The 27,880-nt window shown below is 45.6% G+C and overlaps 2 protein-coding genes across 3 annotated transcripts in view; one reads left to right on the forward strand and one right to left on the reverse strand.

Annotated features, from left to right (window-relative positions):
- The window catches only part of LOC125686417 (uncharacterized), a 191,417-nt gene that overhangs the window by 142,900 nt on the left and 20,637 nt on the right, over positions 1-27,880 (reverse strand). The gene's annotated exons all lie outside the window — the stretch shown is intronic.
- LOC125686418 (transitional endoplasmic reticulum ATPase-like) overlaps positions 1-27,880 on the forward strand; it is a 60,575-nt gene that overhangs the window by 9,367 nt on the left and 23,328 nt on the right. The window contains exons 4-7 of one of the 2 annotated variants that reach the window (XM_048930385.1): positions 9,112-9,254; positions 10,486-10,625; positions 12,313-12,444; positions 12,835-12,937. In XM_048930385.1, the coding sequence (XP_048786342.1) occupies positions 9,112-9,254; positions 10,486-10,625; positions 12,313-12,444; positions 12,835-12,937 (518 nt within the window). The remainder of the gene's footprint in view (positions 1-9,111; positions 9,255-10,485; positions 10,626-12,312; positions 12,445-12,834; positions 12,938-27,880) is intronic. The other variant, XM_048930386.1, reaches the window with a different exon arrangement.

The raw sequence follows: 27,880 nt of genomic DNA on the forward strand, positions 1-27,880 counted from the left end.
CCCTTCCTACCCTGTCTATCCCTTCTGAAGAGCCTATAGCCTTCAATCAGAGTATTCAATCATGGGATTCGCCACACCATGTTTCCATGATAGCAACCAGATGATAATTTTTCACGGTTTTCAACTTCCCCTGCTTATTTCCCATGCTGCGTACATTAGTGTAAAGGCACTTCAGCCGAGCTTTCTGACACACTACCTTTCTAGAGGGGCCCTCCCTCAAATCTCTGCAAGAATTCTGAAGTTTTCTCCCACTGCTTTCTAGAGAGACACAAGAAGGTTTTGGACAGTTGGGTCAGCAACATTACCTTTTCTGAGGAGTTCCCAGAAGATCCTACAGGACAGTTCAGAGGCTTATCCCCCCCATCTCCTACAACAACATCCCCAAGCCCTTCTCTATCCCACTGACCTCCACCTGGTTCTCTAGGATCCTCTTTTCCCTCAGAGACAGGCGAGACCTGTCTGCAGCCATCAGGCCAGGCGCTAAGTAAACCGCCCCATGGTCAAAGAACCCAAAGTTCCTGTGGTGGCACCAACCTTTCAGCCACTTAATCAAAGCCTGTGTTTTCCTAGACTGCTCCGTATCACTCACCACCCCAGAAGAGAGAAAGGAAAACACCACTTGCGCTCCCACTCCCTCAACCAACTGCCCTAAATCCCTGAAATCCTTTTTGATAGCTTGCAGGATTCCGTGACTGATTTCATCGCTGCCTACCTGAACTATCAATAGCGGATAGTAATCAGAGCAGCAAACCAGACTCAGGAGTTTTTTTAGTCACGTCCCTGACACGGGCCCCAGGGAGGCAGCACACCTCAATATGGGACAGATCGACAAATGGGGCCCTCTGTTCCCCTGAGAAGGGAGTTGTACACCACAATTACCCTCCCATCTTTTGTGACAGAGGCAGTCTCAAGGTGTGGGGGTAACCGCCTCACCCTAGGCTCCCTCCAAGGCAGATTCCCTTGCCTCCCCACTCACCTCCCCTTCAATGTCCAGCATCTCAAACATGTTGCTTAGCGGGACCTGGGGGAGCAGGATAGGCAGGCAGGGGGTGTGCCCATGATGGGACTCTCTTCAGACCCTCTTAATCTGTCAGGTCTTTCTGACTGCAATAAGGCAGGGGGTCCACCAATTTTCAGGGGCTCTACCACTTTTCAGGGGATATCTCCCTATGTATGGGAACTGCTGAGTCACTGCCTGAACCTCTGATTGATCACCTGAGGCGAGCCATGAGTCAGCCAGAGGAGCACAGGTGAAGGCAATTCACCTGTGCTGCCAGAAGGGGGGGAGCCAGGCTCCACCCCTCCTAGACCTATTTAAGAGCTGGCTACCAGTAGGGAAGGATCTCATCTGGAGATTACCACCTCTGGTGTTTTGTAGGTGAGCCTAGTATAAGGGTAAGCCTTCTGTTTATTTTCTTTTGTTATCATTGTCCACTTTGCCTACCTCTCTTGATTATATTGTGATTGTAACATCTTGATATCCATTGATTATACGCTTGGCGAGCCAGGCAGGCTGAATATACTAAAATTCACATCATGTCTTTTCTTTGCAATTTCTATAAATAGGTCAAGGGGGAGAACAATACTCCTCTAGGGAAAATGATTCCAGGGCAGATCCCAGGATTTGAGGGAGCGCCCTATTATGAGTTAGCAGTGATCATTGAAAAATGGGGTCCCTTACACGTTATGGGCAATATCTCCCTATATTGCATGGCGGACTATTTTCAAGGACTTGGCAAGGATGTGCTCATCACTAAAGAAAAACAACTGGCTGTCTCCATGGTGGCTTGGCCTTTATTAACTGCCTAAAATCATGCGGATATAAGAAATAATACTTGAGAAACTGAAAATCAGCTTTTGAAAGACCGCATTGAAAAACTGGAGCGCAAACTTGGCGTTTTAACAGGGAAGAAGCCAATTCTGCATCTTCCTGTAGGCCAAATTCATAACATTTCAGTAAATGATGACCAGGCTCCTGAATCAACAGACTTCGTTGATCAGGAGAACAAGAAATCCAAATCAGACCTTGAGTGTCCAATTCTGACTGATCCACTGGAAGTCCGTCCTGTCGTAACCCAGAAAACAAAAAAAGTACGGGACAGACCGGCAGGGGTGCCGCCTGATCAGTGGCCCCCTGCCCTGACTCATTTACATGTAGCGGCCTGGCCATACACGGCAACAGATTTGATGGATTTAGTACAGCGATTTCGGCAGAAGCCTAGAGAAAGTGTGCCAGCTTGGTTATTGAGACTATGGGATTCTGGGGCAGAAAGTATCTTGGTGAATGGCCCAGAAATAGCTAAGTTGGCCACCATGACTGTCCATCCTGCTCTCAGGCAGAGGTTATATGTGGGTCATGAAAATATCGTGATGAAAACGATTCTATACTAGAATGGTTAATGGCGGCCTGCCGTATGGTATGGCCGAATAAATCGGACATACCTTTACATACAGGCATGTGGTCGTCCCTGGAGGACCTTCAAAATTACATCCGCGAACTGGGTGTAAGAGAGGCTATCTATGAAGACACATTTGATGGCCCTGATATGGTTAAATTTTCAGCAGGGATGAGAGATTTAATTTTACAGCAAGCTCCCTCCCATCTGTACGGCACCCTAGTCTCCATATTAAATCCCCTTGTAGCGTCAGAAGCCGTAGTCCAGCAGGCTGCCCAGTTTGTTGCTGACTTGGGAGAAACAGAACGCCTGCGGACTAGGCGCAATATTCGGTTTTTAGAGGAAGCAGAGGTCCTGCCAGTAAATAAAACCAAAATGCCGGCTACTCGAGCTCCTTGATCGGGACCCATAAGGGTATCCTGAAAACAAATGTTTAATGATTTAATTTGGGCTGGGGTCCAATTTGCTAAGATAAACCGCCAGCCCAACCATGTCCTTCTCCAGCTCTGGAGACAACTAAAGGACAATAAAAAATTCCAAAACAACCCTAAGAAATCAAGGGTAAGGATTATAGAGAGGGTACCAACAATTCATGGCGTGACAAGGGATGTTAATCCTCGTAAGGCCTCCAGATGGGACCAGAGGCCCTATGTAGAATTAACGATTTATTGGTCCCGAAAAAATATTCAGGGAGTTATGGCATTGGTAGACACGGGAGCAGAAACATCAATTATGTATGGAGATCCGAGGAAATTTGATGGCGATAGAGTGATGATTGGTGGTTATGGGGGACAGGCTATTCCTGTCACCCAAACATGGCTAAAATTAGGGGTTGGGCGTCTCCCACCCCGGGAGTACAAGGTGTCTATTGCCCCAGTCCAAGAATATATCCTGGGCATAGATATTGTATGGGGTCTGGCTCTCCAAACAACTGTGGGAGAGTTCAGACTTGGACAGTGGTGTATCAGTATCTGGGTGGTGCAGGCAATATTAAAAGGCCATGCGAAACATGGGCCTGTTTGCCTGCCAAAACCACGCCAGATTACTAATGTTAGACAGAATAGGCTCCTGGGTGGGCAAGATGAAATATCGAGGAATTAGAAAAAGTGGGTATTATAAGACCTGCACACAGCCCATATAACTCCCCCATATGGCCAGTGCGAAAGACAGATGGCACGTGGAGGATGACAGTAGATTACAGAAAATTAAATAAGGTCACGCCGCCTATTCATGCAGCCGTACCCAATATTGCCTCCCTAATGGACACATTGAGTAGGGAGATAAAAACCTATCATTGTGTCCTGGATCTAGCAAATGCATTCTTCAGTATCCCAATTGCTGAGAAATCGCAAGATCAGTTTGCGTTTACGCGGGGAGGCAGGCAGTGGACCTTTCAGGTCCTGCCACAGGGGTACGTACATTCACCAACGTATTGTCATAATCTAGTGGCGCGTGACCTGGCTGATTGGAGAAAACCTGATGATGTTAACCTATATCATTATATTGATGATCTCCTGCTGACATCTGACTCACTGGAGGCAGTAGGACAGGCAGCAAGTTCATTAACGGCCTATTTACAACAGAGGGGATGGGCTATAAATCCCCAAAAGGTGCAAGGTCCAGGCCTGTCTGTAAAATTCCTGCGGGTGGTTTGGTCAGGAAAGACCAAAGTGCTGTCACCGATAAGGTTCAGGCCTTCCCAGTCCCTACAACATCAAAGCAGCTGCAAGAGTTTCTAGGTATATTGGGTTATTGGCGTTCCTTTATACCTCACCTAGCGCAGCTGCTAAGGCCACTATACAGACTCACAAAAAAGGGGCAGCTATGGGACTGGGGGAAAACCGAACAGGATGCTTTCCAACAAGCGAAACTGGCAGTTAAACAAGCCCAGGCATTGGGTATATTTGATTCTACCCTCCCAGCTGAGTTGGACGTTCATGTTACTCAAGACGGCTTTGGTTGGGGCCTGTGGCAACACCAGAGCTCTATTCGGACCCCCATTGGTTTCTGGTCTCAGGTTTGGCACGGAGCAGAAGAAAGATACAGTATGATTGACAAACAGTTATTGGCTGCCTATTAGGCATTACAGGCAGTAGAGCCAATAACTCAAACAGCTGCAGTTATAGTCAAGACCACTCTGCCAATTCAGGGGTGGGTGAAAGATCTGACCCACCTTCCTAAGACAGGGGGGGCCCAAGCACAAACAGTGGCACGATGGGTCGCCTATCTCAGCCAAAGGAGCAGTCTGTCTTCATCACCCTTGAAAGAAGAACTCCAGAAGATGCTAGGCCCAGTGACGTATCCCAGTGATGCACCAAAAGAAATACTGGTCGCTCCACCGGAGAAGAGTCCCATTCAGGAGGGAAAATATCCTATCCCCGAAGATGCCCTGGTACACAGATGGGTCCAGCAAGGGCAATCCTGAGCAAGTGGAGTGCAATAGCATACCATCCTTCCACCGAGATAGTCTGGTTCGATGAGGGGGATGGTCAGAGCAGCCAATGGGCAGAACTGCGAGCCGTGTGGATGGTTATAACCAAGGAACCCGGTGATGGTATCCTGAACATCTGCACAAATAGTTGGGCTGTGTACCAGGGGCTCACTCTTTGGATTGCACAGTGGGCCACCCAGGAATGGACTATCCACACCCTACCTATCTGGGGCAAAGACATGTGGTTAGATATATGGAATACGGTCAAACACAGGACTGTACGTGTTTACCATGTTCATCATGCTACCATGGTCACCAGCCTCCACAGTCACCAGGAAACGATGAAGCCAACACACTGGCCCGAGTTCGATGGATTGCGAATTCACCATGTGAGAACATGGCCCGCTGGTTACATCAGAAGCTATGGCATGCTGGACAAAAGACAATGTGGGCAGCTGCCAAAGCATGGGGATTGCCCATACAACTACCTGATATCGTCCAGGCATGCCAGGATTGCGACGCTTGCTCCAAGATGAGACCGAGATCGTTGCCCGAAACAACAGCCCATCTTGCTAGGGGACGCAATCCTCTCCAGCAATGGCAGGTCGATTACATAAGGCCCCTTCCTCGCTCCGAGGGGGCAAGATACGCCCTGACCTGTGTCGACACTGCAAGTGGGCTGCTGCAGGCCTATCCAGTACCGAAAGCAAACCAGGCATATAACATCAAGGCACTCACTAAACTGATGTCTGCCTACAGGACACCTCAAGTCATCGAGAGCGATCAAGGGACTCATTTTACTGGTGCAACGATACAGCGCTGGGCAGAAGAAAATAACATCGAATGGCGATTCCACCTGCCATATAATCCAACGGGGGCAGGCCTCATGGAACGTTATAACGGTATTCTTAAGGCTGCCCTGAAGACAGACTCCCAGTCCTTAAAGGGGTGGATGAACAGACTGTAATGAAACCCTGCAGGACCTGAATGAAAGACCTCGAGACAGCAGACCGAGTGCCCTGAGAATGTTGCACATGACATGCCACCCCGCTTAGGATCTAAATTACAGGCACTGGTCATCAGGGAAGACCCCAGATTGGTAATGAAAATAATCTTCTGCTCCCTGCCCCTGAGCGTTTAGATCCGGGTACCCATAAAATAAAATGGCCCTGGAAGGTGCAGGTAGGACCCAAGTGGTGTGGCCTACTTGCACCTTGGGGGAAACTGTTGGAGGTGGGAGGCTCAGTAGTCCCTCCAGTAATAGGTACATGGCCTACTGATATTGTGGTCAACACTCCGATCTTTATTGCTAAAGGGACCCCCATCATGTCCCTGTGGCAGATCAGGGCACTCCCGTTTGGTGCCCGATATCGTTATGCAGCCGCAGACATCCGGCCAAAAGGTGTGGTACAGGCGGCCAGGACGTGCCCCAGTACAGGCGGAAGTGTTGACCCAGGATAGAAATACGTCCTGTATCTTGCCCTGGAGTGCAGACCTTCCCCTCCTGGTACCTGTGAAACATCTGTATTACTCCCCATGAGTCTGTGAGCCTTCAGGACCAGTGGAAGGAACAAAATGCCATCAAGTGTTCCAGTGTTGCTGACAGATCACGTACAACACCCGGTGATGGTCTGCATGGGAACGATGGAACAGAGAACGGGCCTGCACCTCAGGACCTCATGCCTCCAGTGACATCATCGAGCACTGGCCTGTAGAAGAGTATCGACATCCACTGATCATCACTCGTCTTGAATTGTACCAACACACGTCGCGATAAAATTGTACAAGCGTTGCAATATACCGGATCTCTGTATTAGGGAAAGCTTACCCTTTAGTTAACCTGATCATTGGTTCATGCTGTGAAGGGGTGGAGTGTATGGGAACTGCTGAGTCACTGCCTGAACCTCTGATTGATCACCTGAGGTGAGCCATGAGTCAGCCAGAGGAGCACAGGTGAAGGCAATTCACCTGTGCTGATGGAAGGGATGGAGCCAGGCTCCACCTCTCCTAGACCTATTTAAGAGCTGGCTCCCAGTGGGGAAGCATCTCTTGTGGAGATCGCCTTCTCTGGTGTATTGTATGTGAGCCCAGCATAAGGGTAAGCTTTCCATTTATTCTCTTTTGTTATTATTGTCCCCTTTGCTTAGCTCTCTTGATTATATTGTGATTTTAACATCTTGATATCCATTGATTATACACCCTGGCACCCTTTCCTCCAGCACACCAGTGAGTTACTCCACCAGTCAATGTCTCGCTCACACTTCCTGATGGCCCTTAGCCTATCCACCTTCTTCTTGAGCTTCACCACTAGGCTGAGCAGCTCACTCACCTGCTCACACCTCACACTGGTGGAAACTTTGCCACCCTCCCCTGGCAGCAGCAGGCTCAGGCTCTCCCTGTAGCTGGAGACCTGAACAGCCACGTTTCTGGGCAGGCCTTCTGTCTGCATTGCCACGGTCGTCTTTGAGCAAGCCCGCTGTCTTGTAGAGATCATGTTTAGGCCTGTGGTCTTAGAGACTGCCAAAAAGAGAGCTGGTCTCCTGTGCAAAGAGGGACAACACTTACCCTGCCACTTGACCCACCTCCCACATCTGCAGCTGTAGCACTGTATGGGCAGCATGGGCTGTATTCACTTACTGACGTCTCTTCCTTGTTTTCAGTGGCTAGTAATAGTGGTTACTTACCTGGTGTGCTCTGTGGGAGTAAGCTAGTTTCCACCCTCCCCAGGGCTATTTAAAGCTTATCACCATGTGTCAAGGTCAAAGGTGGGTAGTGCCAGCTCTACCCCTGCTCTCTCAGTAGCCTACTTACAAAGCTGCCAACCCCCCAGCACAAGTACAGCACTGTTGCTGGCTTCAAAGAAGCCTTAAAAAAGAACTGTACTGTACTACTGTACTGAGTAGTACTGTATGGGCAGTGTGGGCTGTACTCTCACACACTTACCTTCCCTGTTCTCTTCGTATTTTCTAAGTGGGCTCACAACTTCATGTATCTTTAGGTTTTCAGCATTTTTTTCCAGACCATTGCTGCCAGAGTGGTGCTATATAATGATGGTGCACTCTGCGCAAATTTCCACCATATAGATCACAGGCACCTCATGTCTTTTGGATCGTGGGATACATTATCAGTGTCCAGGTCAATATCATTCATCTCTAGTATAGCTAGTCATCTCAGGTTCTGGGTGCTTTTGTCCATGGTAGTCCACCTACCTTAGAGAAATACTGGGTTTTCTAGGAAGATCTTTCCTTCATAGCTGAGAGAAGTGACTTCCATAGAGTGAAGGCTCCTGTCCCTTTTCTGATTCCTTTGTCAATTCCACTTTCCCTAGAGATGGATCCCAGCTGCTTAACTTCACTTTCTTTTAAGTCCAGGCTACTGACACCATTATTTCAGCATAGGAACAATTAGATGACTATGTTTACCTGGGTAATGGCTGAAGTCTTTCCACATATCTTAGTTTATTCAGTTAGGAGTTAAATGGTTATGTGTTTTGACTCTTCCTCCTCATGTTCTTGTGACAGCCCTACTTCAGCTTCATCTTGTTCTTCTATCCTTGGTTTAGCAGAAATTACTGTCCTTACTAATCAATTTGAGTTTAGTAGTTGTTTCTTTATCTTGTATAAAGGAGTAAATAACACCAACTGTAGTAATTGGACAGATCAGTACATTAGGAAAGGTGTTACTACGAAGGTATTATGACAGATAGACCAGCATATTAGAAAGGTGTTATAAAGGAAGGAAAGAAGATTGCTTACCCACATCAAAAGATTCTCAGTTCACAGGAGAAAACTTCACTAATTTCCAGTCAGCCCTTAAATGAGGTCTAAGAGAGGTACAGGCATGCTTCACCCCTTCTGGTCACACAGGTGAATTGCCTTCACCTGTGCTCCCAGGGCTGCTTGGTCCTTTCCCCAGGTGCTCAATCAGTGGTTCAGGCTGTGACTCAACAGTTCCCATACACTGATACAGACTGAGTTCTTCAGTTTAATCACAGAACCATGGCAGGCATTGGAGCAACTATAGGGCCCCTTACATTGTCATCAAATCTGGTGACCTCTTCCCCTTGAGAGTGAATGAAGGCATGTATTATAGAGAGTAGTTTTCCAGCAGGTTTTGTATTTATCCTGTCAGCATTGAAATGTTCTTAGGCAGGTGGTGTCAGCAAGGATTTGGAGAGTCCTTTCTGGAAGTTGTACTGGTCTGGGAAGAGACATCGCAACCTTTTCCAGGCTTGGGTGCAAATCCAAGATTATGTGGTAACAGGCATTTTTTTTTCTGTTGCAGCATCCAGTCCTGCCCTGATGTGAAATATGGCAAACGTATCCATGTGCTGCCAATTGATGACACAGTAGAAGGGATCACGGGGAATCTGTTTGAGGTCTATCTCAAGCCATACTTCCTGGAAGCATACAGACCCATCAGAAAAGGTAATAGCACCTGTTGTAGAAGTTCTAACGATAATGATTGTGGTCTAGTTCTGAGACTGAGTAAAGGAGATTTCTAGGGACTTGCACAGATCTCTGCAAAGTATCAGACTGGCATCTGTAGAGTGAAATTCTGATGGTGCTGATTTTTTTTTTTTTCTGGATTGGATGAGAGTGTATTAGAAAAGGCTTATGTAGAACTTATGATAAAATCTTGTTAAATTAAGTTGCTACTACTTGACGGGATTGGGTGTTTGCGTGTGTGTTAATCAATTGGTTAGATATATACCAGCTGTCACCCTGATTAAATTCACTTCTTCAAAGTAATTGAATCAATAACTAGGAGAGTGCTTAGAAAGCAAAATATGTTTTTAGAGCTGTATTAGGAGTAGTTCTGCTGGAACAAGTAGGTCCTAATAAAGTATAAGCACTAATTGAATCAAGTCTTCCAGCTTCTTTAGGTGAGTTTAGCCAGGAGTCATAGTGCAATATTATATATTATTCTGCTTCTGAAGATAAGCTGTTCTAGCTAATAGGGACTTATAATAAATTCAAAATTAGTTTTTATTATGTTAATACGTTTTGTCTTTTCCCTGGTTGCTTCTGGCTAAAATTTCTCCTATCTTATGACTTTTCACTTATGATTGCGCTATTTACTGTTCCTGGGCTATACACTGGGAGTAAGCAGCTCTTATAAATTGATAGGTAGTTTCTAAAGGAGACAAGAACAGCATGAGTATCTTACTGTTGGACTCTATTTTTAGCCTGTTTCAAAAGATTAGGGACTACTTGGACCTTGTGCAGGTTTGTGACTAGGTGGCTGGTCAAACACAAATTGTAAACCAATTAGAACTTTTTTTTTAAAAACAATACCTGAATTATTTTTAGAAAGCTGTTTTTTTGTGAATAAAAAGTGTTCTAGAACAGTTAAATTGAATCCAAATGGAAAATGTGGTTCATTGCTTTTAATTATTTGGTATTTAGGCAGAGTATTCTTTTCTCTTATTTGCTGTTTGATTCTGGATGAAATTTGATAAGTTTTAATTGCTACAGATCTAAATGATGCCCTGGTTGTCCCAGTACATGCAACTCTTGAGTTTAAAACACAGAGCAATATTAAAAATACCAGGGGCACATGCATGTGTAACCTACTTCCTTGTCCTTTGGGGCTGCTGGTAGTATAGGGGTTGATGTTTTGCAGATGTCAGTCGCAGTAGGTTATTAAAAATGTGAGATTTTATAGGTGACATCTTCTTGGTGCGAGGAGGGATGCGTGCAGTGGAGTTCAAAGTGGTGGAGACAGATCCAAGTCCTTACTGCATAGTGGCTCCAGACACAGTAATCCATTGTGAAGGAGAGCCCATCAAACGAGAGGTGAGCAGAATCCTGTCACTCGGTTCTTGTACTGAATCCACTCTGTCTAGTGACATCTGTTTCTACAACAGTGTTTGCAGTTCCTGGTTTGACGTTTTGTTTGTAGAATGTAATGGTTAGAAGCTCTGGCTTCAGGGGATGAGCTGTTCCTGACAGTAGTCAGAGAAATTTGCTGCCAGTATCCTTCCTCAGATGTTGAGATAACACTGATGCTTAGGTTTGTTAAGGAGCTGCTGTAATTTGCTAGCAGCTGGTTTTATATCTGCTTCCAGATATGTCGTGCTGGAAATTAAATGGAATTTATGGACATTAAATGCATCATTTAATTCCAAAGTTCCCTTGATCCACAGCAGGGAGGGCTTAATGTTCTGCTAGATTTCATGCCATATGAAGAGAAAGCAATTAATGCTTTTTCAGTGAGAAACTTGATTTCCAAATAATTTATTTTATTTTTATTTCAATCCCTTAAAGTATTTAGCCTTGAGTATCCCAAGTTTAATGCAGACTGTGTGGCTTGTCTGTCAGGAGTTGGGCACTTTACTTTTTATAAACAGTAGGAAATCTCAGAGATATGGGATAAAGGTGGCTGGTATGCCTCATGAAGTGACTGCTTTTTTTATTATTATTATTTATTTATTTTGATTACCCACAAGTCAGAGAGAGCGCTGGTTTGTAGTTCGCTACCTTCTGAAAAATTCACCTCAACAGTTGTGAGGCATCAGGGAATCTTGTGCTCTTCAGGACACAGCAGAGGTAGACAGGAACAAATTCCTCCAAACAAGGAGGAGTTGGAGGTCAGAATAAACAAGAGGCTGGGAGAATGGGTTTATGCAGCCTAGAGAAGGGAAGGTGAAAGGGCAGGCTTATTGATATCCACCTGGTGGAGAGTTGTGACTGGGGATGAGACTAGAGGCAATGGCACAAGCTGGCTCAAGAGAAATGCCCAGTAGGTATTAGGAAAAAGGTTTCCCTAAATCTTAGGCAGGGCCCACAGAGGTCAGGAATCTCTAAGACTGAAGACCTTCAGTGCTTTTTAGGTACAGACTGAGCAGCCCACTTGAAGTAATAGTCCTGGCTTTGTAGGGTTTTGGTCTGAGTCCCTCTGAGATTCCAGGCTATTTTATGATTTTAGTTTTGCCTGATGTTATGGATAGCTAAGATCAGTAGAGATTTGCACAGATGTGAGCTGAATGAATACTGTAGGGCTGTATTAGAAGAATTAGTTACAGCTGGTTTTATCTGCATGTCTGAATCTCAACATTCTCTTAGTTTGAGTCAATCCCAAAAGAAAACACTATGTCTGAGAACTGCATGATAGCTAGGATATTTCATATAGTTACAAATATCACTGACAGTTTAAGGACTAAGTAGATTTTATACTGGATTTCATTGTCTGTTTTTCTGTTACCTGCAGAGGATCACACAGTTAGTTTTGTGGTAGAGTCTGTTATTCAGGAGGGTGGGTTCCAGCGAGGACTAGGTACATGCAGGCAATTACCATTGTACGTCTGGGAATCAGAGCTAAGAAACAATTGTAGAAGACATGAGGAAGACTTGAAAATGAGAATCTCAGAACAGCAAAGAAATGACACCAAACAAAAGCCCAGATTCCTGGTTCTGTGAATCAGGAGGAATTATTGACCTACTATTTTTCACTCAAATGTCTAATAAATTTCCTTCTTGGTAGGATGAAGAAGAGTCATTAAATGAGGTGGGCTATGATGACATTGGTGGCTGCCGAAAGCAGCTGGCTCAGATCAAAGAGATGGTAGAACTTCCTCTCCGACACCCTGCGCTCTTCAAGGCCATAGGGGTGAAGGTAAGCACCTGTGTGTAACAGGTGGATGAGTGATCTTACCTTTATTGATGCTTCTAGATGTAGGAAGCTTACTTATTGGATGGGAATAAGTAACTTTTGAATTCATTTTTTTGAATACTGGTGTTAGGATAGTATTTTTTACATGTTTTAGTCACAGATTAAAGTACTGACATTTTAAAGTAGAGCAGCATTCTGAGTCAGTATTGCCATAATTGGCAAGGTTTTTGTTTGTGTCATGCAATGTGCATGTTGATGGTAGGATGGTAGCTGTTGCATGAGCTTACATCTCAATTTTGGACTGACTTTATCAAATGCTTGGAATTTCACTGTGAAGCTACTTAAGCATTCAGATACTAGCTTACCACCTAAGTCCCTTGTCTCTGACCCCAGCCTCCACGTGGAATCCTGTTGTATGGTCCCCCTGGCACTGGAAAAACTTTGATTGCCCGAGCAGTGGCCAATGAAACTGGGGCTTTTTTCTTCCTGATTAATGGTAAGTTTTGTCTTACTTGGACCCAAATCTTCTGTGTAGTCATTGATCTAGCTACTGGTAGTGAATGGTTTAGATAAGGCTTATGTAGTCACATTGTTTCCTTGACATCCTTCCTTCCTTCTTTCAGGAGCCTCTTTGGAGATGTTTAGAGACCGTTTGTGTAAAAGCATCTGTAGTGGCACTGTCCTTAAGCTTGATTGTTTTGTAGCAGTGGTTGAAAGATAGCTTTGTGATGGGAGAACTCTGAGTCTGTCTAGTTGGGTGTTCATTTATGTTGGTGAGGCAGTGAGGTTATTCTACATACATGGGCTTGCCTGCTTGTTTCTGTTGTTGCTGACATCTTTTATTCAGAAAAGAAGCTGATCTGTATTGCATTTCTTTTTCCTTCAAGTAAAGCACAATGCCTGTTTTGTTTCACATAATATTAATTGGTAGGAACTTTCCTGAAAGCTATAACAAGTACTTTGGAACTTAGCTACAATACTCTGTTAGAGTGTTTTGATGTTGTTGAGCATGGGGCTGGGAATGATAAGGTTGAAGCTCCATGAGTAAGGGTACAACAAGGCTGACAGACTGGTGGGGGTCTGTTATAGACGGCCTAACCAGGACAAAGAGACAGATGAGGTGTTCTGTGATCGGTTGGCAGAAGTTGTGTAATCACCAGCCCTTGTTCTCATGGGGGACTTCAACTTTCCTATTATATACTGGAAATACAATACAGTGCAGAAAAAGCAGTTTAGGAAGTTTCTAGAGTGTATAACTTCCTGACGCAACTAGTAAGAGAGCCCACCAGGGGAGGTGCCCTGCTAGACCTCCTGTTCACAAAAAGAGAAAGACTGGTGGGAGATGTGGAGATTGGGAGCTGTCTTGGACAGAGTGACCACAAAATGGTAGAGTTCTCAATTCTTGGTTACTCAGGAGAGAGGCCAGCAAAACTGCTATCTTGGACTTGTGGAGGGCAGACTTTGAACTATTCATGACCCTGGTAAGGGGGTCCTGGAAGGCTGGTGTCATGGTTTTGTGTTTTTTGATTTTTGGTATTGCACATCATAACATCATGTAGCATACTGGGAGTTAGTGTTAATGCTCTAATTCCAGGTATCTGTCCCTGTACATCATGGAGGTCATAGGATCCGGCCATTCTGGGTGGGGTGGTCTCTTACTGCCTGGCAGTGAGTGCTGGAGGGTGCTTTTCAGGTTTGACTTGGTCTCAGGAACTCTCTCTTATTTTATTTGATTTATTAGTCTCAATTTCAATTAGATTGTATTATATTGTGTTATCTTGCATTCTGATATCATAGTAGGTAAAGTAAGTTTTCTTCCGTAGATCATTACCACTGTTTCTTTGTCCTTCCTTAAGCCCATCTCCCTATCCCTTTTTCCTTCTTGTTTTGTGGGACTGGGGGGGGGGCAAGGGGCCTACTACCCCCTGTCACGGGCACAGATAAATCTAGTATCTGTATCATATCTGGCACAGCAGCACTCAATGAGGGTGTGACTTCATTCAGGCCACGGTAGTCCACTGTCAGCCTCCATTCTCCACTGGCTTTACTCACTGGCCATATGGGACTGATAAAAGGTGAGTGAGTTTTGCTGATCACTCCCTGATTCACTAGTTGATGAATTAACTTATGGATGGGGAGCAAGGAATCCCTGTTGGTGCAGTACTGCCGTCTGTGCACCGTTTTTGTAGCCATCGGTACCTGTTGCTCTTCCACTCGTAGCAACTCCACAACAGACGGATCTTCTGATAGGCCAGGCAAAACAGACAGCTGCTTAACACCTTCTGTGTCCACAGCAGCTATTCCAAAGGCCCATCGATACCCTTTGTGATCCTTAAAATATCCTCTTCTGAGGTAATCAGTAGCAAGTATACATGGAGCCCCTGGGCCAGTCACAATAGGGTGCCTTTGCCAGTCTTTACCAGTGAGGCTGATTTTGGCCTCCAACATAGTCTGCTCTTGGGAACCTCCTGTCACCCCATGAATATAAATTGATTTTGTCCCTTGGTGACTCGAGGGCATTAGAGTGCGCTGTGCACCAGTATCCACCAGGGCCTTATATTTCCCTGATTCTGATGTGCCAGGCCATCTAATCCACACAATCCAATAAACTCTATTATCCCTTTTCCCCCCCCAGCTGGGGGCAGGGCCCCTCTATTTGTTACCTCTGTTGTCTGCAGCAACTGGAGCTATCACCTTTTTGGAGTAGTTCACCTTGGTGGTTGATTTGCCTTGTAGTTCTTTTACCCGTGCTTCAAGTGCAGGAGTAGGTTGCTTATGCCACTTCTTCATATCTTCTCCATGGTCACGTAGGTAATGCCACAAGGCAAAACGTGACGTGGTCTTACTGTTGTCACTTGTTCGAGCAGGAGGACGTCTTCTTTTGATAGCTGAGACATTGGATGACACCGGCTGGGAGGAAATCAAGTTGATCAGCCCCTCAAGTAGGCTGTTTTGGGAATTCTGTTCCTCATTGGATGTATCTGTTACCACCATGGATTCATCAGCATCAGGCATGATTGACAGTTTGTCTGTTATATCTTCTTGTTTGTTCTCCATTCTGTCCAGCTTTTCCGCTACTTTTTTAATGGCTGAAATACAAGCTCATAGAGGGCTTAAATGTAACTCAAAGTCTTGAAGTTCATTAGCCAACTCATTTATAAGGGGTCTTCTTTCCCCTCTGCCATACATTGCTGCAAATGTACTGGCATACCTCTCTGGTGCAGTCTTCGTGAATGTATGCTACATATTTGGTGTACACCTGGCTCTCTCAGGATCATGCTCTTGGTCTGGCTCATCAGGAATGAAATCAGGGCTATGTAGCATTTCCACCACAGCATATTCTCTCAAATAACGGATGCCTTCTTCCAAATCAGCCCATTTCTTCTTCTCGGGCATCACATCGTCTTTGAAGGGGTATCTTTCTTTTACAGCTAACCACATCCTCTTCCAGAGGGTGAAGGCCTGGTTCTGGCATGTACTAATACCTCTGTCAATGGCTGAGTCCCTAGCAATGCCACCCAGTTGGCGAGCTTCTCTACTATCTAGCCACACACTCTTGGCCCCATTGTCCCAGCATCGAAGTAACCGAGTAGCAATAGGCTCATTTGGGTGACGTGAGAAGTCTTTTCTCAGACTTCGAATTTCATTCATTTTCAGAGATCGATCAACAAGGGTAACAATATCTTGCTCACCTCTTCCTCTTCCAGGACTTCTTGCCCTCATAGGCATTGGTGACCATGGTCTTACTGAGGGCCCCTCCCCTGGACTCAGAGGTGCTTCTCTTGGACCTCGGAGCCACTCCTCTGGACCTCTTTCCTCCTCTTTCTTCTCTTCCAACTGAGTCGAGGTTCGTTTCGTTTTCTGTCCTCTTTCAGGGGGCAACTGACATCAATTGTGGTGCCTCCTGTGGTTGATCAGGTTGGTCAGTTCCAATGCTCTCATCCTCCAGTTCAGCTTGGAGCTTGTTTCGTTCGATTATGACAGTATCTAGCTCTGATTGGAGGGTGTGTTGTTGATATTGAAGATTGTCGAGTTTGGATTGCAGGGAGTCTCTCTCAATTCGGAGGGCATCTCTCTCAGATCGGAGGTTTTTCCTCTGGAGCTGGAGACTCTCTCGCTCATTTTGAACTGTTTACCTGAGACTCTCCCTTTCAATTTCACAAGCTCTTTCTCTCTCCAGGATAGTATTGAATAAGGCCCGATAAGCATTAGCCAGGCCCCAAATCATTTGTGCCTCCTCAGAACTGCCCAAGCTGCAACATTCCTGCCTCAAATAGCTGTTTAGACTCTCGGGGTCTTTCAGGTGTTCTGAAGTGAAATTCCATGACACTGAAGATTTCCATTTGTCTAAAGTCTCTCCCAGACCTCTCCACACTCCCTGCCACTCAGTATTCTCTGGTTTTGGGGAGGACATCCTCAAAATATAATAAATACTAACACTGAGTGAAACAATGAGCAATACATTCAGGGAGATTAACAGCGCAACTAGGTGATCATTCAAAAACTGCATAACAGGTTGAAAGGAGAGACTGGAAACCTTAAAAATCCCCAGTCCTGTAAAATTAACAGCTGTCTCCGGAATTGTATGCCACATTGAACGAACATGCCAGGTCCGTATTTCCACCCATGTTTTCAATTGATTGTATATGCCTATTGCTCCATAGAGCAAGGTGGCAAGCTTAATTAATGCCCAGTATGTTTTGAGCGTTAGGAAAGAAGAAGCAGTAGCATGCAGCCCTTTAAGAGTCTGTTTCACAACAGAATGCCTTTTTATTTATTTATTTATTTTTTTACAGAGGCAAGATAGTAAAGCTCAGAGTTTACAAATATCCTAGGATATTGGCAATCCGCCTGGAGTTTTCAAGGTCATGTTTTCAGAGAGTAGTGGTGAAACAGATAAGCTTTCCCAATGAAGCTCTCCGAGTGCAGAGAGATTTTTTCTAAACAGCTAGAGAGCAACTGTTGCCCGCCTTCTCCACCAAAGAATGTCGGTGGTTTACGGGCTGGTTTGGCTTGGTTCCGTGACCAGCATGGCGGAGGGATCTGCGGGATTCTCCGGGAAAGGGAAAACAGGGGACCCCAAAATACTTGAAAACAACAACAATAATCTGAGGTGGAACAAATGATTTACTAAATATAGTATTAGCAAAAAATACAATGAGAGAGAGAGTCTGTCTGGATGGTAGATAGACCTCACCCCAATGCTGAGAAGTGCAGTCCAGTGGAGTGACTGAAGAAAAGCAGACGGCGAAGTGCAGGCAGCAAAGCGCAGACAGTGAAGAGCAGGTGAAGAAGAAGGATCAGGTGACCTTGCACAGAGTTATATCTCCGTGCTGACCACAAAGCCTCCTGGGGATATGTAGTTCTTCTCCGTCGGACGAGCATTCGGCAGAAGTCATACCCCCCCAGTGCATTACATGATGTTATGGTGTGGAATACTGATGCCCAAAAATCATAAAACCATGACATCTAGTTAACTCTGTGACAGTTTTTGGTGGAGAATGTGGGCAATAGCTGCTTTTTTAGCTTTTAGAATGAGTCTCTCTCTGTTCTTGGAGAGCTTCGTTACGGAGCATTATCAGTTGTTCAGGTTTCTGTGCTGAAAAACTTGACCTTGAAAGCCCAGGTGTACTGCCTGTATTGTGGGATATTTGTAAACTTCGAGCACTGCTTAGTCTGGGTATTGACTTTTTTTTTTCTTTTTTTTTTTCTTCTTCCTCTCTTGTCCTCTCATCTCGTGCGTTAACCCCATTTTAGCGGCTACCAGCGATGAATCAGCTCTTTATCGTGGGGGTGCTGTGTAGGGGATTAAAAGCCATTATGTTCCTCGTGACTTACTGGCCAATTATCAATGTAATGATTTCTTGTTGTGGAGTTGTGTTCATATATAACCAAATAAGGGCACTGATGGAGACACCTGCATGGTACTTACGTGCAGTGTGGTATGGTTTGAATTTTGACACTTAAATTCCAGAAGGAATAGCTTATTTTACGAAGAACACGATGTTCAGACAAGTTTCCAGGCTTTCTTCTCAGTTTGTCACACGTTTTTCAAGTGTGGAATTAATGCTCCTTTTTATGGGCATATTCCTGTGCATGTTATCAGTCTTCTTGAATGTATTCCTATGCATTTGTGGTATGTGGAAGGCGTCTGCTTCAAAACCCGAGAATGCTGACTGGCAGGGAATATGGAGAGGTTTATGAAAAATCTTAGAAGCATGGGGACCCACAGTGTCATGGGATTTCACTCTTGAACACCTGTGGGATCCTGGGAAACTAAGCCATTATTTGATTCAGGGACGGTGCGGCTTACATAAATCTAAGGAGGTGCAACTTAATTGGGGCTTGGCTTGTGCTTACCGTGCCCTATATAATACCGTTCTGGAGAGAAAGAGTTTCCGAGCTGAGGTTCAAGCCAAAGGAGAAAATGTCCAAGTCAAATCTGATCAATCACAGGAGAGACCAGTAACGATGTCAGTTGCTCCTGTGGAAGGCAAGAAATGGAAACAAGTGTCCTCACATCTAGAATGGAAAAAAGAAGAAGCAGAGGAGGAGGTAGAGGAAGATCCAGGTGAGGAAAAACTAAGAGACATGCAGAAGAGAATGATGAAGAGGAAGTCTCTATTACTACTCATCAGCCTCTGAAGATGACTGAAATCTCAGGCTCAAGAAAGGATTTTACACGGCACCTGAATGAAACTCTTGTTTCCTGGTTGCTTTGCTGTTGGGATGGCGGGGCCAGATGGTAATGAAGCTTGCCAACTAGGAGGCATTGCCGGAGATCCAGCTATTGAGTGAGGAATTAGTAGATATTTGGATGGGGCTGCCACCCTTTTGGAACGAGTGTTAATAGCTGTGAAGGAAAGGTATCCCTTCAAAAATGGCTTGAAGCCTGTGATGAAAAAGTGGGATACAGTTGAAAAGGGTATCCAGTATTTGAGGGAAACAGCCATGGTGGAAATGTTGTATGACCTTAATTTTGTTCCTAACCACCCATGCCAAGACCATGACCCTGAGAAAGTGAGGACAACACCTGATATATGGTGGAAACTCACTACAGCAGCAACGGACAGATATGCTGGTACACTAGCAACAGTGTTTGACAGATACCAGGTGTGAGAATCCTTCTTTGTTTTTTGGCTCAAAGCTTGCTTCCTGAGGTATTTCTTGTGATAAGACTCTGAGTGATTTGTTGAGGAGGCAACTAATGGGTGCTTACCGTGTGACAATCGATATCGCTTTGGGAACATTTGAAAGCCCCTTCCCCCAGAGCTGCTTGCTCTGTAGAAGTGCGGATGAGAATGCTCAGGAGTGTTTACTGGCGGAAGATCTGGCCTGTGACTAAAGAGCTCCAGCTAGTTGTGGGAAAACTGGGGAACAATACCATCGTGTTCTGTGAGAAACAGGATGCAGATGGGCATCCCTGCTCCCTCTTATCTGCTGGCAAGGCCCTGAAGATGGGAACAAAGGAGTTTCTGCTGAGATCCCAGAGCCAGAAGCTGCCACTCAAAGGAGAGCTGACTTGACCACTTTGAAAGCATTGAAAAGGGGCCATCATCGCCATGGTCGTTGTCATCGTCAATAGAACAGCAATGCCCGACAACCCACCACTACTGAGAGTCAAAGACGGAACTAGGAACCTCGCTGGTTCCATGGTGGTGACCTTGCTGCCTATAAAGACTCCTTGCTTCTTCTTTTCTGTCTTTTCTATCGCCCTCCTTCCCTTCCCCATTACCCTAATTCATAATAGTCTCCGTCCTCCCCTTCCCCATTTCCCTAATTAAGATTTATAATAAACTGGTTGGACCAACCTTTGAACCGTTGCTTCTTAATCTCAGGCTGGGTATATAGATAACAAAAGAACCTCCTCTCCCTCCTGTAAATTGGAGTGAGACACCCGGGCCAACACAGAAAACCCTTAATTTTTGAATTGATTCTTACGCTCCAAACCTATTAACAGCAGCTCACCCTACCTTTTCCGCCATCTCACAAGTAACGGACCAACTGAATGAAATGCAAGAGCAAGTGTCTCTATTGATTAATTGTGACAAACCTGTAGTAGTATCAGAAATGCTTGATGAAGAGCAGGATAATCAAAAGAGTGTAATGAAGGAGCTGATCAAATTAAGGCGAATCTAACTAATTAAATATGATGAACCCTCCTTCTCACGTGCACCATCAAAAATCTCAGCTGTTAGAGGAAAACACTTTCCGGCTCCAGTAAAGAATACTACATCGTGAATTGTCTTGTGGTGTTACCTACGTGACAATGGAGAAGACATGAGGAAGTGGAATGACCAAGCTACTCCTGTACAACAAGCATGGGTAAGAGAATTACAAAAAAAATCAATCACCAGTGCAGTTGCTCCAGTTACCACAGGAAATGAATAGAGGGGCCCTGACCTAAATTGGGTGGGGGGGAAGGGATATTTATTTTTATTGGACTGTGTGGATTGGATGACCTGGCACATCAGAACCACTGAAGTATAAGGCACTGGTGGATACTGGTACACAGTGCACTCTGATGCCCTCGAGTCATGAAGGGACAGAATCAATCCATATCTATGGAGTGACCGGGGGCTCTCAAGAATTGACTGTGGTGGAGGCCGAAATTAGCCTCAGTGGTAAAGACTGGCAAAAGCACCCTAATGTGACTGGCCCAGAAGCTCCATGTATACTAGGTATTGATTATCTCAGAAGGGGTCATTTCAAGGATCCTAAGGGGTATCGATGGGCCTTTGGAATAGCTGCTGTGGACACAGACAACATTAAGCAGCTGTCTGTTTTGCCTGGCCTGTCAGAAGATCCGTCCGTTGTGGGGCTGCTGCAAGTCAAAGAGCAACAGGTACCGACTGCCACAAAAACGGTGCACCAACTGGCCTGAAGGTTGGAACACCACCAGGAGAAGAAGTATTGCGTGCTAAAGAGGCCCCACCATACAATGAACTACCAGAGAATGAAAAGAAATATTCCCTGTTCACAGATGGATCGTGTTGTATTGTGGGAAAGCATCGCAGGTGGAAATCTGCTGTGTGGAGCCCCACATGACAAGTTGCAGAGGCCACTGAAGGGAAAGGCGAATCAAGCCAATTTGCAGAGGTAAAGGCTGTCCAACTGGCCTTAGATGTCGCTGAATGGGAGAAGTGGCTCAAATAGACCTGTACTGGCAGAACAAGGGTGAATTATTTCTAGCTCGGTGGGCCCATGAGACCTCAGGTCATCAAGGGAGAGATGCAACATACAAATGGGCCAGAGATCGAGGGGTGGACTTAACTATGGATGCCATTGCACAGGTTATTCATAACTGTGAAACATGTGCCTTCATCAAACAAGCCAAGAGGATGAAACCTCTCTGGGAGGAAGGGCGATGGCAAAAGTACAAATATGGGGAGGCATGGCAGGTTGATTATATCACCTTGCCACGATCTCGCAATGGAAAGCATTATGTGCTTACTATGGTGGAGGCAACCACTGGGTGGCTTGAAACATTTGCAGTACCCCATGCTACCGCCCGAAACACCATACTGGGTCTCGAGAAACAAGTCCTGTGGCGACATGGCACCCCGGAAAGAATTGAGTCAGATAATGGGACTCATTTCAAAAATTCTCTTGTAAATACTTGGGCCAAAGATCATGGAATCGAGTGGATTTACCATATTCCCTATCATGCACCAGCCTCTGGTAAAATTGAATGATACAATGGATTGTTAAAAACTATGCTAAAAGCACTGGGTGGCGGAACATTTAAGCACTGGGAGAAGTATTTGGCAGAAGCCACCTGGTTAGTCAATACCAGAGGATCTATTATTCGTGATGGTCCTAACCAATCCAGTTCCCTACATACCGTAGAGGGAGATAAAGTCCCTGTTGTACATGTAAAGAACATGTTAGGAAAGGCAGTTTGGGTTCTTCCAGCTTCTGGAAAGGGCAAACCTCTCCGTGGTACAGTTTTTGCCCAGGGACCAGGATCCACTTGGTAGGTAATGCAGAAGAATGGGGATGTTCAGTGTGTACCACAAGGAAACATGATGCCGGGGGAGTGTAGTCAGTAATTCTATGTATATATGTATAGCCATGTGTGAGTAATGCATTTTAATCATTTTTTGTTTGTTTGTATATATATGTGTATATATTTTAAGCATGATGTAACGATGTAGAATAAGGGGTGGAATGTCATGGTTCTATGTTTTTTTTGTTATGTGTTGTGGAATTGCATTCATATATAACTACCTGAGGGTACTGATGGAGACACCTATGTTTTACCTATTTGCAATGTGGTATGATTTGAATTTTGACATTTACATCCCAGAAGGAATGGCTAATTTCACAAACAAGTACATCCCAAATGGAATAGCTAATTTTACAAACAACACGATGTTCAGACCAGCCTCTGGGTTTTCTTCTTGGTTTGTCAAACGTTTTCTGAATCCTGAATTAATAGTCATGTTGTTGTTGTTCGTGTCGTCAATTCTCCTGAATGTATTCCAATTCATTCATAATAAGGGGAAGGAGTCTCCTCCAAAACCAGAGCATGATGACTAGCAGTGAATATGGAGAGGTTTAGGAAAGCTCTTAGAAGCATGGGGACCTGCAGTGTCATGGGATTTTACTCTTGAACAACTGTGCAGTCCCGAGAAAATAAGCCAGTATTTGAGCCAGGGACTATGCAGCTTACATAAATCTAAGGAGGGACAACTTATTTGGGGCTTGGCTTGTGCTTACCGTGCACTATATAATTACCATTCTGGAGAGAGAGTTTCTGAGCTGAGGTTCAAGCCAAAGGGGAAAATCCCCAAGTCAAATCTAATCAATCACAGGAGACACCAGTAACAATACCGGTTGCTCCTGTGGAGGGCAAGAAATGGAAACGAGCGTCTTTGCGTCTCGGATGAAAAAGAGAAGAGGAGGAGGAGGAGGTGTAGGAAGATCCAGGCGAGGGGCCCTCCTCAGAACCACCACCATCGCGAAAGGCAAAAGGGAAAACTAAGAGATGTGCAGAAGAGAGTGATGAAGAGGAAGTCTCTATTACTACTCGCCGGCCTCTAAAGATGACTGAAATCCAAGGTTCAAGAAAGGAGTTTACACGGCGCCTGAATGAAACTTGTTTCCAGGTTGGTTTGCTGTTGGGACAGTGGGGCCAATAGCTTATCTCTGGATGGTAATGAAGCTCGCCAACTAGGTGGCATTGCCAAAGATCCAGCTATTGATAGAGGATTTAGTCGGTGTTTGGATGAGGCTGCCTCCCTCTGGGAACGAGTGTTAACAGCCGTGAAGGAAAAGTATCCCTTCAAAAACGGTTTGAAGATTGCGATGAAAAAATGGGATACAGTTGAAAAGGGTATCCAGTATTTGAGGGAAATAGGCGTGGTGGAAATGTTGTATGACCCTAACTTTGTTCCTAACCATCCACGCCAAGACCGTGACCCTGAAAAAGTGAGGACAACGCCTGAGATATGGCAGAAACTCGAGACAACAGCACCAGACAAATATGGCGCTACACTAATGTCAGCGTGTGACAGATAGAACGAACAACAGAGGACACTCTTAATTTATGAATTAATTCTTACACTCCAAAACTAGCAACAGTTGCTATCCCCCATTCATGCTGCTGTAGCCGCTATCTCAAAAGTGACGAACCAACTGAATGAAACGTGGAAGCAAATGTCTCAACTCATTAACTGTGACAAACCTATAGCAGTATCAGAGATGCTTGATGAAGATCAGCATAATCAAAAGAGTCTAATGAAGGAGATCAAGGAGATGAAGGAGATGACGCGAGCCCACCTAATTAAAGACGACGAACCTTCCTTCTCACGTGCACCATCAAAAATCTCACCTGTTAGAGGAAAACGCTCTCCGGCTCAAGTAAGGGATAATACACCGCGAATTGCCTTATGGTATTACCTACGTGACCATGGAGAAGACACGAGGAAATGGCATGACCAACCTACTCCTGTACTACGAGCACGGGTGACAGAATTACAAAGCATATCAACCACCAGTGCAGTTGCTCCAGTTACCACTGGTAATGAATAAAGGGGCCCTGCCCTCAGTCAGGGGGGAAAGGGATAATAGAGTCTGTTGGACTGTGTGGATTCGATGGCCTGGCACATCAGAACCACTGAAATATAAGGCACTGGTGGACACTGGTGCACAGTGCACTCTGATGCCCTTGAGTCACCAAGGGACAGAATCAATCCATATTTCTGGAGTGACCGGGGGCTCTCAAGAATTGACTGTGTTGGAGGCTGAGATAAGCCTCACTGGTAAGGACTGGCAAAAACATCCTATTGTGACGGGCCCAGGGGCTCCATGTATACTAGGTATTGATTACCTCAGAAGGGGGCATTTCAGGGATCCTAAGGGGTATCGATGGGCCTTTGGAATAGCTGCTGTGGACACAGACAACATTAAGCAGCTGTCTGTTTTGCCTGGCCTGTCAGAAGATCTGTCTGTTGTGGGGTTGCTGCGAGTGGAAGAGCAACAGGTACCAATTGCTACTGCACAGGCAGCAATACCGCATGAACAGGGATTCCTTGCTCCCCATTCAGAAGTTGATTTCTCAACTAGAGAGCCAGGGAAAGATCAGCAAAACTCACTCGCCTTTTAACAGCCCCACATGGCCATTTGTGACAGAGTTGACTAGATCAATCTATGTCCGTGACAAGGGCGACAGGCCTCTGACCTCCCCCCCCACCCCAGTCCCACAAAAATGGGAAGGAAGGAAGGGAGGAAAAGAGCAGCGGCAACAATCTATGGAGGAAAACTTATTTTACGATAATATTGGAATACAAGATAACACAATATATACAATTTAATTGAAATTGAGACTAATAAATCAGACAAGATGAGAGAGAGAGAGTTCCCGGGACCGAGTCAAACCTGAAAAGCTTGGAACGGCTAGGAAAGCACCCTCCAGCACCCACTGCAAGGCAGCAAGAGAGCACCCCCTCCCCCCCCACCCGGAAGGGTCACATCCCGTGACTTCTGTAATGTACAGGGATAGGTACCTGGGATTGGGGCATTAACACTTTAATGCCCCGTACACTACATGATGTTTTGATGTGGAATACTGAAACCAAATAAAAAAACATAAAACCATGACACCAGTGCGTAAAGCCAGTGGAGAATGGAGGCTAACGGTGGACTACTGTGGCCTGAATGACGTCACACCCCCACTGAGTGCTCCTGTGCCAGACATGTTAGAACTCCAGTATGAACTGGAGTCAAAAGCAGCCAAATGGTATGCCACCATTGACATTGCTAATGCCTTCTTTTCCATTCCTTCGGCAAAGAACGTAGGCCACAGTTTGCTTTCACATGGAGGGGCATTCATTGTACCTGGAACCGTTTGCCCCAGGGGTGGAAACACAGCCTGAGCATTTGCCATGGGTTGATCCAAACTGTATTGGAACAGGGCAGTGCTCCTGAGCACCTGCAGTACATTGATGATATTGTTGTGTGGAGCAATACAGCAGAAGAAGTCTTCACGAAAGGAGAGCGAATAATCCAAATTCTTCTGAGTGCTGGTTTTGCTGTTAAGCAAAGCAAAGTGAAAGGACCTGCTCAGGAGATTCAGTTCCTAGGTATAAAGTAGCAAGATGTGTGTCGTCGCATTCCAGCAGGTGTGACTGCCCTCCTCAGGAAGGAAGTCTTAAAGGTGCAGGAGCAGGCTCTCCCCCTGTGCTGTAAGTTGAGCTGAGGGAGACGATGCCCGATGTGGGTGAACAGGGAACTTTTTCTGAAGTTCCCGAAGAAAAGGATTCTAACTGCTGTGGAAAAAGTGACGGGCAAATCAACGAGAGTACGAAGATGTTGTTAGGATGTGCAGAGAGAAAATTAGAAAGGCAAAAGCCCAGTTTGAACTCAACTTGGCTGCTGGGGTAAAAACGAACAAAAAACTTTTTTACATACATTAACAGTAAGAAGAAGGCTAAGGGAATCTCCATCCTTTCCTGGATGCGACAGGGAACATGACCACTTAGGTTCTCAGTGCCATCTTTATTTGTGTCTTTAAAAGTCAGACTAATTATCTTTGGGGTATTCTACCCCCTGACCTGAAAGTCTGGGGTGGGGAACAAAATAAACTCCCCATGATTCGGGTGGAAACAGTCAGAGACCCACTACTCCACCTGGAGTGTTACAAGTCCATGGGGCCAGATGGGATCCACTTGAGAGTGCTGAGGGAGCTGGCAGAGGTGATTTCCATGATGCTTTATACCATCTATAAGTGTTCCTGGTCAACCAGAGAGATCCCAGAGGGTTGGAGGCTTGCCAATGTGACTCATATCTACAAGAAGAGTCGTAAAGAAGATCTGGGGAACTACAGGCCTGTCAGCCTGACCTCGGTGCCAGGGAAGGTTATGGAGCACATCATCTTGAGTGTGATGTGTGTGCGGGACAACCAGGGGATTGGGCCCAGCCAGCATGGGTTCACAAAAGGCAGGTCTTGCTTGACCAACCATATCTCCTTCTGTGATCGGGTGACCTGCCTGGTGGATGAGGGAAAGGCTGTTGATGTAGTCTTCCTGGACTTTAGCAAAGCCTTTGACACCATCTCCCACAGTATTTTGCAGAAGCTGGTAGCCCATGGCTTGGACAGGTGCACTCTTTGCTGGGTAAGGAACTGGCTGGAGGGCCGGGCCCAGAGAGTGGTAGTGAATGGAGTTAAATCCCAGTGGTAACTATTCACAAGTGGTATTCCCCAGGGGTTGGTATTGGGGCCTGTCCTCTTCAATATATTTATTGATGATCCAGATGAGGGTATTGAGTGCAACCTCAGTAAGTTTGCAGATGACACCAAGCTGGGAGGAAGTGTTGATCTGCCTGGAGGTAGGATGGCCCTGCAGGAGGATCTGGACAGGCTGGATCACTGGGCTGAGGCCAATGGGATGAGGTACAACAAGGCCAAGTGCCAGATCCTGGATTTTGGCCGCAACAACCCCAGGCAATGCTACAGGCTTGGTGCAGAGTGGTTGAAAGACTGTGTCGAAGAAATGGACATGGGGGTATTGATTGTACTGATTGATGCTTGGCTGAACATGAGCCAGCAGTGTGCCCAGGTAACCAAGAAGGCCAATGGCATCCTGGCTTGTGTCAGAAATAGTATTGCCAGCAGGAGCAGGGATGTGATCATCCCTCTGTACTTAGCCCTGGTGAGGCCGCACCTCAAGTACTGTGTCCAGTGTTGGTCCTCTCACTACAAAAAAGACATTGAGGCCCTGGAGCATATCTAGATAAGGGCAGCAAAGCTGGTGAGGGGTCTGGAGCACAAGTCTTATAAGGAGCGGCTGAGGGAACTGGGATTGTTTAATCTGGAGAAGAGGAGGCTCAGAGGAGTCCTTATCGCTCTTTACAACTACCTGAAAGGAGGTTGTGGCGAGGTAGGGGTTGGCCTCTTCTCCAGCATAACTAATAATAAATAGGATGAGAGGTAATG

The sequence above is a fragment of the Lagopus muta genome, chromosome W (genome assembly GCF_023343835.1).
Source record: "Lagopus muta isolate bLagMut1 chromosome W, bLagMut1 primary, whole genome shotgun sequence".
NCBI classification, from domain to species: domain Eukaryota; kingdom Metazoa; phylum Chordata; class Aves; order Galliformes; family Phasianidae; genus Lagopus; species Lagopus muta.